This window comes from Nothobranchius furzeri, chromosome 7 (assembly GCF_043380555.1).
Source record: "Nothobranchius furzeri strain GRZ-AD chromosome 7, NfurGRZ-RIMD1, whole genome shotgun sequence".
Lineage (NCBI taxonomy): Eukaryota > Metazoa > Chordata > Actinopteri > Cyprinodontiformes > Nothobranchiidae > Nothobranchius > Nothobranchius furzeri.
The window spans coordinates 30,237,214-30,256,635 of record NC_091747.1 but is presented as its reverse complement, the minus strand read 5'-3'; the positions used below and the strand labels follow the sequence as shown (position 1 = coordinate 30,256,635).

General features: G+C 43.5%; 1 protein-coding gene across 1 annotated transcript; it reads left to right on the top strand.

The window, feature by feature from the left end:
• The first annotated feature begins 135 nt into the window (after positions 1–135).
• On the top strand, positions 136–18,123 carry svila (supervillin a). Its single transcript, XM_015946990.3, has 3 exons — positions 136–7,872; positions 7,971–8,092; positions 8,174–18,123. Exons 1-3 carry the CDS (start codon positions 7,788–7,790, stop codon positions 8,321–8,323), a joined length of 357 nt encoding a protein of 118 aa, XP_015802476.3. The 5' UTR covers positions 136–7,787; the 3' UTR covers positions 8,324–18,123.
• Positions 18,124–19,422: the final 1,299 nt, after the last annotated feature.

Genomic DNA, 19,422 nt, shown 5'->3' with positions numbered 1-19,422 from the left:
GTTTCATCTCTGCTCGTGTAAACAAGTCAGTAGCTGAATCCAGATACATTTACTGCAGCAACAGTGCAGCATGACAACATCCATTCATCGTGGGCGACGGTGGCACAGGAGTTAAGCGCTCGCCCCGTAATCAGAAGGTTGCAGGTTCGAGCCCCGCTCAGTCTGTCGCTGTCGTTGTGTCCTTGGGCAAGACACTTAACCCACGTTGCCTGCTGGTGGTGGTCGGAGGGACCGGCGGCGCCAGTGCTCGGCAGCCTCGCCTCTGTCAGTGCGCCCCAGGGCAGCTGTGGCTACATCGTAGCTCATCCCCACCAGTGTGTGAATGGGTGAATGACTGACTAAGGCCCTGTCCACACGTAGCCGGGGATCTGCCAAAACGTAGATATTTTTCTACGTTTTGGCCTGTCATCCACACTAAAACGGATCTTTTTAAAAACTCCGGCCAAAGTGAAGATCTGCGTTTTCTCCGTTTTGGGTGTCTGCGTGTGGACAGATAAAACCGGAGTTTTAAGGTCCGCAACGTCACTTTCCGCGACAAAAATGCTGACATCACGTGTGCGACCTGTGTTTACACTAGCCGACAGCATGGATGCCTCAGAGCTGCGCTCGCTTTATCAATTGTCCAAGCGCTTTTTGCTTGTTTGTTTTTGCAAGCGGAATTACTGCTCCTTGCGGAAGACCACAGATGAAGGACGAGGTTAAGAACGGGGGAAGTACTGCCGCCTACAGGTCTGGCATGTCCTTAACAACGTATTTATCCGGGTACGTGTGGACAGAGTTTCTTTTTAAAACGAGGTGGTGTGGATGCAAGTTTTTGGAGGGGAGGATATTCGTTTAAAAAAAAAAACCCCGGCTACGTGTGGACTAGGCCTGAATGTGCTGTAAAGCACCTTGGGGGGTTCCAGGACTCTAGATGGCGCTATATCAAATACAGGCCATTTACCAGTTACCATCCATCACACCTGCAGCTGCAGGAAGCATAAAGGGGGATTTGATGGTAGAAAGAAGGAAGGTGTTTGTTTTCTGGGTTCCCCATCAGTTAGCTCACTCATCAAACAGCAGAAAACTCCTTTTATGTGTTCATATTTCGTCATGACCAGTAGCAGCAGCAGCTATGCTGACATTAGCATCAGGGAATCCCCGAGACTAACACATTACACTGGGTCTGCTCTTCCTCTTTCTAACACGAGTGTGACTCGGACACTAGTCTGTATACCTGCAGCATTTACAGGAACTGACTCGAGTTTTCCACTGAGTACGACTGCTCATTACTGCCACTTCCAGGTGACAGGAGCTCCCGACTAGCAGTGTCTGCCTCCTATGGCTCTTTAGCTTTGACCTAGCCTAGTGAACTAGACCAAATTCTTGCTAATACATTTATTTAGTCTGGCTTGCCAGGCTAGCTTTGACCAGTTATGACATAAACTTTGGTAACGTCTATATTTAACATGAAAAAGATCCCTTTAGCTGTTTTCCTGCCCGTTTGTCCAGTCAGTGCGGAGTTTAATGCAGCAGAACCAAATTTCCAGCACAAGGAGTTCGTTTCATGATTAGGCTCAAAAGATAAATGTGCTGCAGTCAGAGGTGTGACCAAGTCACTGCTTTGCAAGACACAAGTAAGTCGCAAGTCTTCCAGCCAAGTCTCGAGTCAAGTCCAAGTCAAAGACAACCAAGTCATGTACAAAGTCAATAATGTGGAAGTCCAAGTCAAGTCCAAGTCCTTGACTTTGAATTTTCAAGTCACATTCAAGTCATCTGTCCAACTTCAGTTTGATGACAATGATAATAAACAAATTCCAGAATTAAAGCTTCGTTTATTTGCTCAAACCAGCAGAAACAGAACCTGATTGTAAACAAAGACCTGCTGCTTTTGTCCAGGTCGTGTCACTTTAGTGCTAAAACATCAAATATGCTCAAGTCAACAGATGCAAGTTGATTCAAGTCACAAGTCATTGGCGTTCAAGTCCGAGTCAAGTCGACAGTCTTTATAGATTTGATCAAGTTAAGTCAGAAGTCATTAAAATAATGTCTCGAGTCCACACCTCTGGCTGCAGTGGTCAGTTTTACTGTCGAGTCGGTGGTTTAGCTGCCTCCCTGCGGGGTTTTGCAGCCTTCTGATACAGAATGGTTTCTCTCTAAATCCACCAGTTTTTCTCCACCTGTCTAAAGTGGCTGTGCACATTAATTGGAGTCAAGTTATCATGAACAGTGTTGTGAGTAAATGTGTTTCAGTATAACTGTGTTACTAATGGCAGTATTGTTTTAGGTACCAAAATAATCTAACTTTTGCCATCGTTGCAACACCGTTATCGATACTGGGCATGTGAGGTGGTGCGTTGATGAAGCGCGGTGGCGTCAGTCTGTCTGACAGCCACATAGTGATGGGTCACGAACGAAGTGGCTCTGTACCCACCCCCCCCTCCTACCCTGAGCCACTGACAAATGGCAAAAATGTACACACACACCCTCACAGCTATCAGAGGCATGGTGTGTGTGTGTACATTTTTGTGTGGTGGGTGTAATATGCCTGGAACAATTATTACACAAACATGATGGGATCTGTAAATATTGGTGTGGCCAAATATGTGAAAGAGCAGGAAAGAAAAGTAAACAGCGCTTCAGAAAGGTGAGGAAACTGGACATGGCACGAGAAGACCAGTACGTAGGCAAGCTGTTTTACAATTTAATCCACAATTGCCTCTCTGTAAGTCACATTTTATAAAGTTAAAGTCTCATCATCACCATCACACACTGGCGAAATTCATCCCCACATTTGACCCATCCCCATGGGGAGCGGTGAGCTGCAGCACTGGCTGTGCTCGGGAACTATTTGGTCTTGTAACCCCCCCAATCCAACTCCTAAAGCGGAGTGTCAAGCAGGGAAGCGCTGGGTCCAAGCGGAAACCCCTTTGGCCACTCCCTGAAACTCCAGGAGGTGATTAAAATGTGCAGTTCTCCCCCTCATCCACTGGGGGTGCATCCAAAACAGCGCAACTTGACTCCCATGTTAAAAATGTCAACTTCACAGCAGAAAAACAGGTTTACAGCCTGGAAATGAAGAACATTTCAGGTTTTATGGGTCTGGTCATCAGTCATGACACTCTGAGGGAAATGGATATTTTTGTAACTCATCTCTTTAGATATAATTAAATGGATTTAGCCTGAAAAAATAACATCACGTTGTTGTGGGAGTTTAGTAACTTAGATCATGTACAAAACAAATGGTCTAATATCCGTTATAGCACAGCTGGTGAGTGATCTGTCTGCTCTCAGCGCTGACTCAGGGTCCAGAATCAGACGTGAGCATGTTCTAATGAGAGCCGGACTCAGCACCAGTTCAGCTCTGCTGCAGGAGGAGCTACTCCTCAGTGTCCCTCCTGCAGTTCTTTGCATCGGCGCCGAGGAGCCGTGGGAGCAGCTGTGTGGGTTACGGGCCAGCAGAACCAGAGCAGCAGCAGGCCAAAGTTTCCTACTTTAAATTGTTTATTGTAACATTAATACGTTGCTGGACATGCTGGTCAGCATGTTTGGAATAAATATTAAAGAAAAATTAATGAAAATTAAATTGTGAATTTTTAGTCATTATTTTATGAGACATTAAAATGACAGGCGGAGACGATCATGACCAGTTTTTAAACTTTATCAGTCAAAGTGAAAACACATATCTGGCGTGACCTCTGATGTAGGTCATGTTTCTGTATCTGCTTGTAACTAATATTAATAATAACTTGGCTACTTTTTACTTTTACTTGATTATAAACGGGTTTAAGTACTGCTATGTAACATTCCAAGGGGTCAGGTTTCACCTACATATTGACCACATAAGATAACCTTTCATGTACAGACAGGACAACACCGTCTGTCTGGCCTCAGACTCCCAAAACAAACCTCCGCCACAGTTATTGTTCCTCCAACACGTCACAACATTCTCACCAAGGTCTGATGCAGGAGCCTGACGGCTGATTCCTCACCCTAAATACAAATGAGACCTGCTTGAAGCTCCTACATGACTTTACAACTCATAAGCTTAAATAATCATATGTGTTGAATGAACAACTAACATTTGATTAGGTCCACATTTGCCCTGGAAATATTTCTTCTGAAATCTGGACCCAATAAATCTCAGAAAGCTCATCAGAAAGAAAGGGTATGAGGGTGCTGCACTGTTGAAGCAGTGATCCAACCCAAAAGTACCAGAATAGCTCACACAGCCAAAGCGCCAACCCAGCTCACCAGCTATTTGTGTTTGATCGCGTGTAGATTCTTTTCATTTTTACACTTTTCTTTGCACAGTGACAAGGATTGTCATTGCCTCCTGGACGCCTACCTGGTGAAGTTTTCTGGGCTCATCCAACCGGAAGGAGACCTTAGGGAAACCCCAGGACATGCTGGAGGGACTAGGTCTCTCGGCTGGCTAGGGAACACCTTGGGATTCCTCCAGAGGAGCTGGTCCAAGTGGCTGGGGAGAGGGAAGTCTGGGCCCAGGATAAGCGGATGAGGATGGATGGATAGACAGATGGGCAGAGGGTGGATGGATGGATGGACGGACGGACGGATAGATGGATGGATAGATTGATGGACGGAGGGTGGATGAATGGATAGGTGGATGGACAGATGATGGATGGATGGATGGATGGATGGACGGATGGATGGTCAGAGGGTAGATGGATGAATGAATGGATGGATGGATGGATGGATGGATGGATGGATGGATGGATGGATGGATGGACAGAGGACGGATGGATGGATGAATGGATGGATGAATGGATGGACAGGGTGGATGGATGGATAGATGACTGGATAGAGGGTGGATGAATCGATGGATGGATGGATGGATGGATAGACGGACAGAGGATGGATGAATCGATGGATGGACGGATGGACGGATGGATGGATGGATGGATGGACGGATAGACGGACAGAGGATGGATGAATCGATGGATGGATGGATGGATGGATGGATTGACAGAGGACGGATGGACGGATGGATGGATGAATGGATGGACAGGGTGGATGGATGGATGAATGGATGGACAGGGTGGATGGATGGATAGATGACTGGACAGAGGGTGGATGAATCGATGGATGGATGGACGGATAGACGGACAGAGGATGGATGAATCGATGGATGGATGGATGGACGGACGGATGGATGGATGGATGGATGGACGGATAGACGGACAGAGGATGGATGAATCGATGGATGGATGGATGGATGGACAGAGGACGGATGGACGGATGGACGGACAGAGGATGGATGGATGGATTGACGGATGGTTGGATGGACAGAGGATGGATGGATGGATGGACAGATGGATGGATGGACGGATGGACGGACAGAGGATGGATGGACGGATGGATGGATGGATGGACAGAGGATGGATGGATGGATGGACAGAGGATGGATGGATGGACAGAGGATGGATGGATGGATGGATGGACAGAGGATGGATGGATGGATGGATGGATGGATGGACAGAGGATGGATGGATGGATGGATGGATGGATGGATGGACAGAGGATGGATGGATGGATGGATGGATGGATGGATGGATGGACGGACGGATGGATGGATGGACAGATGGATGGACAGAGGGTAGATGATTAATGAATGGATGGAGAGAGGGTGGATGGATGGACTGATGGATGGATGGACAGATGATGGATGGATGGATGTACAGAGGGTGGATGGATGGATGGATGGATGGACGGACGGATGGATGGATGGATGGACAGAGGATGGATGGATGGATGGACAGATGGATGGACAGAGGGTAGATGATGAATGAATGGATGTACAGAGGGTGGATGGATGGACTGATGGATGGACGGAGGGTGTAACAGTGTAATGTCCATAAATGGTCAGGTTGTAAGTGCAGTTTGACCCTTCAGTATCTGGTCAGCATGGAGACAGGAGTCTGCATGTGTTGGTTTTAATCTGCTGGATCCTGCATTTCATCAGCTGGAGTTCAGAGCCTCTGTCGTGTTGCCAACATCGTGTTCCCTCATAAAGGCCATCATCATCCACACAGACACAAGGACTAATTACAGTTAAGTTAAACGCATGACACATAGATATTTCTTTACCCCAGATCAGAGCATCCGGTATCAAGAAGGCGTGTTTTCTGAGGTTGTCTTGGTAACATCCCTTAACATGGCACACTCTGATTTGTTAAGAAATTAGTATGAGAATATAAACACATAGCTCACTTTACAGTGAGTCAGTTCTAGAGGAAGCTACGGAAACGGCCGTCCGTAGTGAAGTCTCTTTAACCCAGAAGCAACCTTTGACACGCCGTCAAGGTTGCTGCAAAGCTGACACAGCAAACGGTTCCTGCAGAACAAAGCTGATTTTGTTCAGACTCGGTTCCATCCATCTGTTGTGACCCGGGACATCTCTGGACTGGAGAGTCGGTGCTACGGGGATTCTACGGCCCTCGGTGCCAGAGGTCATCCGACCTCTCTGACCTTCGGATCCACGAAGAGGGTCTCCAAAAAAAGGGTGAAGTAGACACACAGATAGCGTCTGATGCCTTTGTGATAATAATCAACTTCATAGTTTAACGCAAACCAAATTCTTTCCTTTTTACGCCCAGAACTCAGCTCGTCTAGATAGGAAGTTCTGATAACATCATGTTCACACATAGGCACCATACATCACATCACCCAGATCCATCCATCACAGTAAATATTAGTTAACATGTCATGTTTTAATTGTTTGGAAAATAAATTCTTATTTTTACAAAGCTGATTCTTTCCTGAATCAAGACGAAGTGTTTACAATCCCTGAATAAACAAAGAATCCTAGAATCTTCTGATTAAACATCCAAAGACCAAGCAGGCTGATGATCTATATGTAGATAGAGTATCACAGCTTATTAGTCGTGAGTAGAGGTAATATATTAAGCTCTTAAAGCACTACGTGTACCAACTCCTACAACAGCATTAACAGAAGTGACAAACTTTGGTACCAATAAAGGATGGTTATGTTCTGCTCCTCATACATCTAGACCAGTGGTTCCTAACCTGGGGGTCCCGACCCCCACAAGGGGGCGCCAAAGCCTCTCAGTGGGTCGCCAGGACCTCCACTTTAAGGGGTTAAAACTTCATTTATTACTTGTTTATAGCCTACATTTTGCTCACATTTTTTTTTCACGAGTGAAAAGTTTACTGATATTAAGACAGGAAATAATTAGTACAGAAAGAGTAACACTTAAGAACATTTTGCTCAGCTCACTGTTTTATTTTCAAGTGTCAAAAGTTCATTAAAGATAGGACTGGTTGATTAATCACAGCCTTTACAGTAAATAATCTAGTATAAACAGTAATATACACATTTAAGTACATTTTGCTCAGTGTATTTTTTTATGTGTCAAACGTTTATTGAAAGGAATGATTGATTTATCAGTGTTTACAAGAAACAATGTGTTCAGAAAAGTAATACAAGCTGTCAAGCACATTATGCTCCGTTTGGTTTTGTTAATGACTTTGTTCTGTACTGGAGCCTACTATTACTGTTATCTATTGAATCAAAGCATATTAAAATGTGCTTGAACAATTTTATCATTTCTTAATAATGTTTGTACTGGAAGAGAGAATGGGAGGGGGGGGGGGTCGTCAAAAATTTTACTGGTAAAAAAACGGGTCCCTTGGGAAAAAGGTTGGGAACCACTGCTCTAGAGCAAGTTCTGACCCAAACCTTGACACACTTGTCACAACTCAGGAAAAGTTAAACTGGTCTAAATGTATTTCCTCCTGTCCAGCTCTGTTCCTGGTGGACAACCACCATGAGGTCTACTTGTGGCAAGGCTGGTGGCCTAAGGACAGTGAGCGTCCAGGCTTCACTCAGATTCGCTGGGACTCTGCCAGGAGGTGTGCCATGGAGACAGTCCTGCAGTCCCGCAGAGATGTTCGGAGACAAACCCAGCCAACTTTTGGTTTGTGTTTTTATTGATACTGTGTTTCTGCAGAAGAAAACGAGAAGGAACTTCCCAAAGCGTATCTGGTCCATGCCGGCCTGGAGCCACCGACTTTCACCAACATGTCCCCCTGCTGGGAGCACAGGGAGGACGTCGCTGACATCACTGAGATGGTCCGTAGATCCTTCTTAACCACACAACCAGGAGCTCTGAGATACTGGCTGAAATGTGTGTGTGTGTGTGTGTGTGTTTAGGAGGCAGATGTGTGTAACCACATTGTCCTGGTGGAGGACGTGTTGGCCCGACTGTGTAGGACCACCCACCCACTGGCAGAACTTCTCGGCCACTGCCTGAGGGAGCTCTACCTGTCTGGTGAAGACTTTCAGGTGAGAGGCTGCAGCTAGAGGACAGTGGAGCAGGGTCAGCTGCTGCAGTCCTGCAGATCTGATCGGTTTCCTGTTCCAGCTCACCTGAATCAAGTGATGTGTAGCTCCTCATGCTACTGATGCATCAGAGTGAGGAAGCGTGATGTTTGTGGGACTGGAGTGGGCGACCTCCGGCCGTAGACGATTTTGTGATCCGTGTCTGACGCTGATGGGAAGGAAGCCCTAAAGATGAGCAAACAGGAGTATGGGATCATGCCTGGATGGAAACAGCTGCATGCTTCTGTCACCTGCATCAGCCAGCTTCCACAGGGTCTAGAGGGTTAAATGAAGGGAAGAAAGGAGTGACTGTGAAATGAACACTACTTATGTACATATGCACCTGCCCTGTGCCCTTAGCCTGCCAACCCTCACCGTTCGCAGTGGCAGCAGGTGTGTCACTGCCAGACAAGGTCCTCTCCATGTTTCTTTGTGCATCACAAATAATTTATATTTAAAGCAAAGCCATGGATAAATTTATATATATATATTTAAATAAAGGAATATTTGTTGTTAGACCTAGATCGCATATCTATGACGTTGACTGCTTGTGTCCAGTACTGTTTGTGATGATTGGATAAGCAGTTTAAGCCTGATATGAGTCTGTTCCAGCGTGTTTCTACGTCTCCATCCTGGTTCTGACTCTGTAAATGGGTTTTTATCCTGTTCTACTTCTAATGGTCGGCCACTAGGTGGCAGGGCAGGACAACACGCCTCATCAAGGCCATTCTGATCTCTCAGTTCACTGAAGAAGACTGTTTAGGGTTAACCTCTCAAAACCAGCAGCTCTTCATTGGTTACTGGTTTGGAAAAGCCAGGCTTGATCTTGTAAGAGAAGGAAAACATGAACCAGGTGTGTGTAAGGTTACTTCATGTTGATTTGATCACAATGAGTAAGAGAGGAGAGTTGTTGTTCAGGAGAGTCTGGCCACTCTCCTGAACAGACACTCCCCATCACGCGCTCCTCTGACCAAGGCCTGCTCGCTGTCCCTCGTTCCAGGTGTCGTACCCGTGGGGACCGGGCTTTCTCAGTCCTAGCACCGTTACTCTGGAACCAGTTGCCACCCTCAGTTAGGCTGTCCCCTTCTCTGCCAGTCTTTAAGTCACCTAAAAACACACCTCCTCCGCTTGACGTTTCCTGAACATGTTTGATTTTGTCCCTCTTTTATGTTGAATTTATTTCACAGTTTTCATTGGTTCACTCAATCCATCCACTCAATCCAATTGTGTTTCACACATTTGTCCTGTACCAGAATGTTTCATCTATCTTGTAATTTCTATTTTGTAATTTGAATTGCTTTTATTGTTGATTTATTCAATATATTTACCTACAACTGTACCATGTTCAGCGCTTTGGGCTTCCTGACAGGGTTGTGGAAGGCGCTTTATAAATAAAGCTTTGATTGATTGATTGAGTAAAACCTGTTCTGAATCTTAAATGCAGTACACTTTAAAACCTTTGCAACTTTTCATTGGACCAGTCTCCTAACTGGTTCTGGAAGTGAGCCCAGTCAGGCTGCTGGTTTGTTGTCCAGCCTTCAGCTCCACACAGTCACACTGAAAACCAACAAGTATTCTGTTGTGTGTGTTCTTGTACTTACTACATACTGAGGACCATCACAAGTTTTTAACCATGAGAATGAGGACATTTTTCAAAGTGCCCTTTGAGAGACGTTTTTGTGGTCTTCAAGTTTTTTAAAATGTCTACCAGTTGGTTTTAGGGGTATGGTGTGAATTAAGTTTCAGTTAACGTTAGGGTTAAGGCAGTGGTACTCACTCCTGGGGTCTCGTTTATCAAACGTTGCATAGAATCCTTACTAAAACCGTACTTAAGCTCAGCAAAAATATGTACTTACGCCAAGGTTTGTGATCTATCAAACATGGAGTACGCACAACTGCACGCAATTTCCGCTTCATTAATCAGAAACTAATGAGAATGTTTCTCAGCTGCTTTTTAGTCCCATCCCGCCCTCACCACGCCCACTTACAGCCATAAATAGTCAATGCAAAGTGCCTTGTGGACCTCATGCATATACATAAACCGGCTGTTGCAGCACGCCGCCAATGACGATGGCAACCGCAGATCAAGGCAGATCAAGGAAGTGCAATTTCACAGAAGCAGAAATTGAGGTACCTGTGGGTGAGGTGGAGAAATGAAAGGAAGTGCTTTTGCAAAACAAATAAGAGAAAATCCACGGAGTGGCACAGCGTTGCTGAAGCCGTCAATGTTGTGAATTCTTCAGAGAGATCTGTGGTGGATATAAAAAAAATGGTCCAATCAGGATTCAATCCCCAGACTCCCGGGTTAAAGTCACACGCACTAACCAGTCAGCCAAACGGAGCCAGGGCGCATGATCAATCGGGTCACAGTAACAGGACACACACACACTGTCTCAGACGCATGACATTCTGTCTCAATCTGTCCCCCTGCTGATATTTTGCATTCCGCATTCTGTGCTTCAGGCTGTGTGTGTGTGTGTGTGTGTGTGTGTGTGTGTGTGTGTGTGTGTGTGTGTGTGTGCGCGCACGCGCATGTGTGTGAGTGTGCGCGCATGTGTATGTACGCACGCGTGTGGGGGGGGTCTTGTTCTGTGTGAAAATGAAGCAGTACAAGTGATAATGCTGCAGGATTTCATAATTTAATCCTTATCAGCAGCAGCACTGCAGGAACTCTCCATGTCCAACATGTGTGTAAGCCAGGTCCTTAGTCAACTTAAAGTTGCGCACATTTTTCCACTAAGTTTTCTTTCATAAATCCCAAAGTTTGCGTGGAAAGTTGCTTACACAGTTTTCTCCGTTTTGTGCGTAAGCAAGCTTGATAAATGAGGTCCCTGGTCCTAGAGGGCCGGTATCCAGCATGTTTTAGTTTTAACCCTGGTTCAACACACCTGATTTCAATCAGCAGGTGATTGACAGGCTTCTGCAGAGTCTGATGGGCTGCTGCACAGGTGACTCAACCACTGAAATAGGTGTGTTGGAGCAAAGAAACAAGGAAAACATGCTGGATACCGGTCCTCCATGAGCAGGAGTGAGTACCACTGGTTTAGGGTATGGGTTAGGCACAATACAGTCACAAAAATGACTGTAAATCAGTGGATGGTCCTCACCAAGATAGGAAGGTAGTCTGTGTGTAGTCCTGCAGCTCTGATGTGTGTGTGTGTGTGTGTGTGTGTGTGTGTGTGTGTGTGTGTGTGTGTGTGTGTGTGTGTGTGTGTGTGTGTGTGTGTGTGTGTGTCTTCTCCATCCCCAGTGAGTCGTGGAGGATGGCTGCTTATACTGAGCCAGGATCCTCTGAAGGTTTCTTCCTGTTAAAAGGGAGTTTTCCTCTCCACTGTCGCTAAATGCTTGATTAGTATGAGGATTTGCTGTAAAGACTCTGACACTAGTCAGTGATTTGATGCAACCTGCTGCGTTCCTTATATTGGAAACTTTTTACTGATCGGCTTAATGAACTGACCTGTATTGGAACGTTTACTGTGTGAAGGTCCTTGAGACGACTCTTGTCGCGATTTGGCGCTGTATAAATAAACTTTAAATAAACTTGAAACCATTAAATAAGCATTAAATAATCATTTAGGAATCATTAGCTAATAAATCCACCATGGGGTGGTTGTGAAGCTTAGTTAATCATTAAATCCTGATTTGTTTATCATCAGTTACTCATTAGGTAAGCCGATTTTGGGACCATTATTGTAAAATGTTATCGTATTTTCATTAAGGGAAATTATTGTTGTTTTATTTTTCTTGTTGGCCTGTGAAAAATGATTTATGCAGTGAAACAGGAATTGGAAAGGCTACATTTAGAAGAATAGGATAGGGATGCACCGATGGATCAGCATTTGATCGTAATCGGCCGATAGCGCCCCTATCGGTTTTGATCGGAATTTTCAAAATAGATCAGAGCAAACCGATCAGGTAGGGTTGTCACGGTAACCAGTGTAGCGGGAAACCCCGGTAAAAAAATAAAAAGTTGACAATAATAATAACCGTCTTGTTTTTTAAAAAACTATATTATCTTGGTGGGTTTACCGTGGCTGCGGTGTAGGCGTGATGACCCTTACCAGCCACCGTATCATTGGCTGAAGTTGCCGGCGGCACATGCACGCTTTGTTTACAACAAAACTTTCTTGAAGCTAAAGCTGAAATAATGGTCAAAGGAGGAGACGGCAGCGCTCAGGAGGACATTTATTATCCCTCAAAGTCGGAATTACGGGCATATTTTAGATATTTGAAGAATGCCGAGGGAGTTTATAGAAGACGGACGGACGGCTATCCTGTTTGCAGGACGAGCAGAAAAAGTGTCTGTGAAAGGCAGCAGCGCTTCAGATCTCATGACACATCTGCGTGACCATCACCCACAACTCTACAGTCAACGCAAGGCAAGCTAACGTTAGCGTTTTAGCTAAAATGCATGATCCGAGGATTTGGGTTGAGGGAGAACGCAACGAGTCGCTATATAAAGCAGCCGCAGCGCCGCTACCTGCATATAAACCGTGTCGCGGACACCGCCATGTTGAAATGACGCTATGCATTACGGGGCTCCCAGGGGCAGATAAGAGTTGGTCTCTCTCCGAGAATAATTATGAATCTAACAATGATTACTGCCTGATGACATTTTCCCCACATCTGCAAAGCTCACTGGAAGGACACAAACCGAGGACAATATTTTCCTGATATAGGGTTTATTACTCAAGTAAGGGTAAAAAAGTATCTGATTAGAAGGCTACTTGAGTATTGAGTATCATCTGATCTAATATTTTTAAAATGATGACATCAAACAGACATAAAATAAGAAGTTATGGGCAAATATTGGTATTTTAAAGACTAAAGGGGAAAAATGTAAACAAATAAACAACATAATTACAAAACAACACATTTTAGGCAAAATTTAGACACAAACTGAGGACAATATTTCCTGACATACAGGGTTTATTTAATTGTGTGAAAATGTAGCACGTTTAAAAAAATACCGCGATAATACCGAAAACCGTGGTAATTTTGGTTACAATAACCGTGAGGTTACATTTTCACACCGTGACAACCCTAATACAGACCATTTTAGATTAGGTTACATTTCCTTTATTCCCAGATTATGTAGTTTGTAGCACTCATTATAATGTTGTAGAAAATTTCTGGCCAATCCACGTGATCGGTATCGGTGATCGGTGATCAGCATTCTTTGATATCGGTATCGGTGATCAGCAACAAAAAACCTGATCGGTGCATCCCTAGAATAGGATAGAAAATCACTTTACTGGGAAGGTTTGGTGTCACAGCAGCAATAGCATCCATTACAGCAGTAGAAAATAAGAATAGAGTAAACGACAAGAAAAGACAAAACAGAAATACTTCAAAGTTTCAAAATACTCAGATTAAAAATGCAAAAATGATGAATAAAAACACTATTTAAGGAATAAAAACATAAAAAACTTGAGACACAGTAACGAATACCATTGATATCTAAAATTACTTGTTCGAGTTCCTGATTCAGAGTTTATGCAAAGAGAAGTTTGTTTCCAAATGAAAAGGTAAAAAAATATCTGGAGATAAAGGAAAATGTGCACATTTGTTGTGTATTTTTGAATAAATATTGATTTTGGCTCGCAAGTTTTTCATTTTAGCACAGTTGAAATTTGAATTTGGCATCCCTGACCCACACACACACACACACACACACACACGTGCAGGCACACTCACAGGGACTGCTTGCCAGGCCAGGCTTGGTAGGTGTTTTCATCCTCCGTGGTGTGTCTAAGCAGAGATGACATGTGGATGTTCTGGCAGCTCTCGGCTCCACACCGCCGCATCTCAGTCTCTTACCAAGAAAAGCAGCTGCGGTTGCTTCATTTCCCCTACTTTCTCTTCTATTTCCTTGCAGAGTCCTGTTCTTTGTTTTTATTGGTTGCTCCATTCCTCAGGTTGTTCCGACTCAAAAATACCAGTGGTGGTGTTGGTGGGGGTGCTTGGTGCTAATTTGGGTCTGCTATTGCCTGAGACGCCGGAGGGGCTCTCTGTCATCTCAGGTTAAGCAGCTTTTCTGCAGACTGACATGTTTGCATAAAGGCGTGGTATTTAGAGCTCCTGATGCATCAGCTGAGAGAGGGCATCTAATTACACACTCTTAAAACAAAAGTGTCAATTATAATGTGTGTGAAGAACAGATGATTTGCGTGAGGGACAGGAAAATTCATCTGTGTCTCTGTTCACACCGGGATCCTTGACACAATTATTTTTGATTGAATGTCCATGTTGGGGGTGTTTGCATATTGGAAATTGGACGGACAGAAACCACATCCCTACCAGAGTAGGATCCTCCGTAGCTACTACTTACCACGTGACCAGCTCTATAGTGGTTTTCTCCTCGTTTACTGGTCCTTCTGTCATCCTGGAAGAAGGGTGTGAAGTTTGCTAAAGCAGACATTTTTCTTCTCTGTTTCTGGTGTGGCGGCGTTAGCTTGGTCACACAACATTTGTAGCTCTCTCCGTTGTACATATGCTTTGCACACAAAACCTGTTTTCTTTTGCCGCCTGTTTAAAATAAGCACTTTTTAAACATTAGAATGTGTCTTTAAAGTGTGAACTCCATGGCACGTATCGAACGGAATCAGAAATTAGCTTCCCCTAATGCTGGTTCTGACTCAACTTTCCAACCAACAGCATTTTTAATCGTGTGATTTATTAAATCAGAGATGGATGCACAAAGGCATTAAATCATTTAAACCTGTGGGCATAGAGCGTAACCTATGCAGCTGTACACCTTTTGGGAGAATGGACTATTGTTTCTTTGTCTGCCACAAACATGTAGGTCTTTAAAAGCACTCCCTTCCCCTCCAGCCTCTGGTGACAGCTGTGGAAATCCGAACCGCTGCTCCTTCACATCCAGACGAGCCAGCTGAGGTAGGCAGTTGTAAAGCCTGATTTGTTCACCGTGAGCGCCACACCAGAGTGGCCCCCAGGACAACAGAGGGCGTAGCGCTTTTCTGTGGTATCCTGCCACCATAACACTCTTTTAGCCGGTCCACAGTGTGTTTATATATTTCAGAGACTTTTTAACAAGGACAAATTTGTCCTTAAAGACCCCATGTGTGAAATCCATTGAAATCACGATGAAAAAATGTGACTCTTTAGCACCATGCAGTTCAGAGAAAGTATTGCAGTTATGGCGGCTCACTCATGAGTTTGACTGCATAATCAGTTTCCAACCTGTGTAGGCTAACCCACACAAAGCTTAAAACAAGCTACTCGACCTCTTTAAAAAGCATTTATAATGATGACTGTTTATTAACCTACCAGTTCTGAAGGAAGCAAGCTAGTTCTGTTAGATGTTGAAGCTGTCACGATTCACTCACGGAGGAGGGGCGACGTCAGCCGGGAGGCCGGGTGTTGTGAGAAATTGTGTTCCCCTGAAATATTCTGTCCCCTGTGTTGGGAGATTGCACTTCTGGCTATTTTCACAACATTTGTGATGGACTTTTAGGGGAAAATGATGTAATGTAATGTAATAATGTTATGCTTGTGATGTTTATCTGTAGCTCCTCCTAAAACAATAAAAAAAGATACAGTAAAAACTTTTGGATATAAACAGTATTGAAATGATTTTGTCTGGGTAACATCTGGTGTTTTTTAGGGATGCACCGATGGATCGACATTTGATCGTAATTGGCCGATAGCGCCCCTATCGGTTTTGATCGGAGTTTTCAAAATAGATCAAAGCAGACCGATCAGGTAGGGTTGTCATGGTAACCAGTGTAGCGGTAAACCCCGGTAAAAAAAAAAAAAAGTTGACGATAGTAATAACTTTCTTGTTTTTAAAAAAAAACTATATTATCTATGTGGGTTTACCGTGGCTGCGGTGTAGGCGCGGTGACCCTTACCAGCCACCGTATCATCTGCTGAAGTTGCAGGACCGGCGGCACATGCGCACTTTGTTGTTTACAACCAAAACTTTCTTGAAGCTAAAGCTGAAATAATGGTCAAAGGAGGAGACGGCAGCGCACAGGAGGACATTTATTATCCCTCAAAGTCGGAATTACGGGCATATTTTAGATATTTGAAGAATGCCGAGGGAGTTTATAGAAGACGGACGGACGGCTATCCTGTTTGCAGGACGAGCAGAAAAAGTGTCTGTGAAAGGCAGCAGCGCTTCAGATCTCATGACACATCTGCGTGACCATCACCCACAACTCTACAGTCAACGCAAGGTAAGCTAACGTTAGCGTTTTAGCTAAAATGCATGATCCGAGGATTTGGGTTGAGGGAGAACGCAACGAGTCGCTATATAAAGCAGCCGCAGCGCCGCTACCTGCATATAAACCGTGTCGCGGACACCGCCATGTTGAAATGACGCTATGCATTACGGGGCTCCCAGGGGCAGATAACAGTTGGTCTCTCTCCGAGAATAATTATGAATTTAACAGTGATTACTGCCTGATGACATTTTCCCACATCTGCAAAGCTCACTGGAAGGACACAAACCGAGGACAATATTTTCCTGATATAGGGTTTATTACTCAAGTAAGGGTAAAAAAGAAGTATCTGATTAGAAGGCTACTTGAGTACTGAGTATCATCTGATCTAATATTTTTTAAATGATGACATCAAACAGACAAAAAATAAGAAGTTATGGGCAAATATTGGTATTTTAAAGACTAAAGGGAAAAAATGTAAACAAACAACATAATTACAAAATAACACATTTTAGGCAAAATTTAGACACAAACTGAGGACAATATTTCCTGACATACAGGGTTTATTTAATTGTGTGAAAATGTAACACGTTTAAAAAAATATACCGCGATAATACCGAAAACCGTGGTAATTTTGGTCACAATAACCGTGAGGTTAAATTTTCACACCGTGACAACCTTAATACAGACCATTTTAGATTAGGTTACATTTCCTTTATTCCCAGATTATGTAGTTTGTAGCACTCATTATCTGGCCAATCCACGTGATCGGTATCGGTGATCAGCATTCTTTGATATCGGTATCGGCAACAAAAAACCTGATCGGTGCATCCCTATTGTTTTTAAATTAAACGAAGGTTCATCCTCATTATATATTTTTATTTTTACTCTGTAGCTCCAACAGGGAGGTTTTCGACCTCGACCTTGCTGCCAGAACTGGTGCAGGTCTTGCTATCAGTAGAATTCCCTTGAGAAGTCCAAACTACAGCCTCTCTGTTATACCAAGCACCTGGGAATGTGTTCTCCTGGGGTGAGAGTCTGAGAATGATGTGTGTGCGTTTATCTTTTAATGTGTGTGTGCTGTGTAATTTCAATAAAACCTTTCTGAAGGCGTCTGCGAACCGACTACCGACTGGTGTGCATCTTCATTCTCTCTGACTTTGCAAAGTCCGATTATTGATTGGTGTTTGATTATTGGTTATTGGTATTGATAATCTAAAATCTGATAACTCTAACCCCCCTTGTGTGTGTTGGATTTTCTTTGAGGTAATCCTGGATGGAATAATAAAATTACCCAACAAAAACATTCTTGTTCACTCTTTTGCAGCGAGCTTATTTATCGTTTTAGAAAGTTATGTAAGAAGATGTAATCTCACTCAGTTTAACCCAGTGTTAATTTTGACAGGAAATTTTAATTTTATTTTAGTCTTAGTCTTTTGGCTAAAAATTAATTTTAGTCTTAGTCCAATTTTAGTGATCGGATTTATTTTAGTTTTAGTCCCATTTTAGTCGACGAAAATAACAAGTAATTTTAGTCGATAAAAATAAGCAATTTTAGTCCTCAAAATGCATATATTTTTTCTAATGAAGTAATTTCCTACTTTTGTATAGAGCACGGAAAAACTAGTGTAATTTAATACACAGGGTCCAAACTCTTAACCACCACTGATCAGTTATAGCACACACAGCTAAGAACATAGAATATTTGAATAAAAAAACCACTTCACATGTTTAACACTTACGTGTTTAATAAAAAACAAAAAGCACACTGGAAATTACAAAGGTGCTCTTTTTAGCACCTTTGTCTAGTAGACAGTCTTTTCTTAAATGTAGCTTTTTTTGTTTTCATAATGTTTTTCGATGAGATGACTTATCTTGGTTTTCTTTGGCATAGTAAACTTCTTATCCAAACTTTCCATCATCAGAATAAAATCCTCATCTTCTACTGTTGTGACCGGCAATCCTGTACATCCAATCCATGTAGCGATAGCCTCTTCTTTCATTTGTTGTTCTTTGGCATCACTCTTGTACTTTGTAGTACTTGTAAATGCGTCCTCAATGTTCTGGTTGTACATTTTTGCCTTTTTGGTAGCTGGTTGGCCACCATCAGCAATGGTTTTCTGCAACTGCAAAAAAAATAAAAATACACAATTAAAACATTGACTTTCTAACAATGATTTACCTGTTGCTTTTTGAGATTTCACACATTATATATATATATATATATATATACATACACACACACACATAAACATCTGTGCGGGCTCGGGACTCGGATCATATTAGTGCAAACCAGACATTGTGAAAATTATAAACAGCCAACAGCATGCTTCACTTTACTGGTCTAGTCCTGGTTTAGAGCGCACGTACAGCGAGCGGCTGCGACCCAAAAAGTACCAGAACCGCTCACGGTGCTTGCGCAATCATGCATCAACACTGCTCGCCCGCTATTTCCCTAATAACACACGTTATAGTCATGAAAATACGGTACTTCCGAATTTTTATCCCAACATGACAGTGTTGATACAGTTTTATTTGCCTGTATATTACTTTTCGGGTCGTCACGTGTACAACATTTAAGTGGATTTACCTCGGAGAAAATGGCGAAGTGGCCATTCTGTAGATGCCTCTTCAGATTCGTTGTGTTCTTTCCTCGGAACGACAGTCCACACTCTCGGCATGTAGTTTTGGTAGCAATGTTATCATAAGAAAAATGACTCCACACATCTTCTCTTCTTTTTCGCCCAGCAGTTAACATTTTCCTCTACTCCTTCTTCTTATGCTGTCGATATATTCAGTGAGCTATGTTTAGCATACCGCGCATACCTGCCCCTTTATACTATTCAGGGTCTGTCTTCTCTCACGTCGTCCCGCACGTTCACGGCACGCCACGCC

What these genes read in the sequence shown, in the direction of transcription:
- svila (XM_015946990.3), top strand. Translation starts at nt 7,788, where the DNA reads ATGAGGTCTACTTGTGGCAAGGCTGGTGGCCTAAGGACAGTGAGCGTC. An exon ending in CGCTGGGACTCTGCCAGGAG is followed by an intron (nt 7,873 to 7,970) that starts GTGTGCCATGGA and finishes GTGTTTCTGCAG; the next exon opens with AAGAAAACGAGAAGGAACTT. An exon ending in TCGCTGACATCACTGAGATG is followed by an intron (nt 8,093 to 8,173) that starts GTCCGTAGATCC and finishes GTGTGTGTTTAG; the next exon opens with GAGGCAGATGTGTGTAACCA.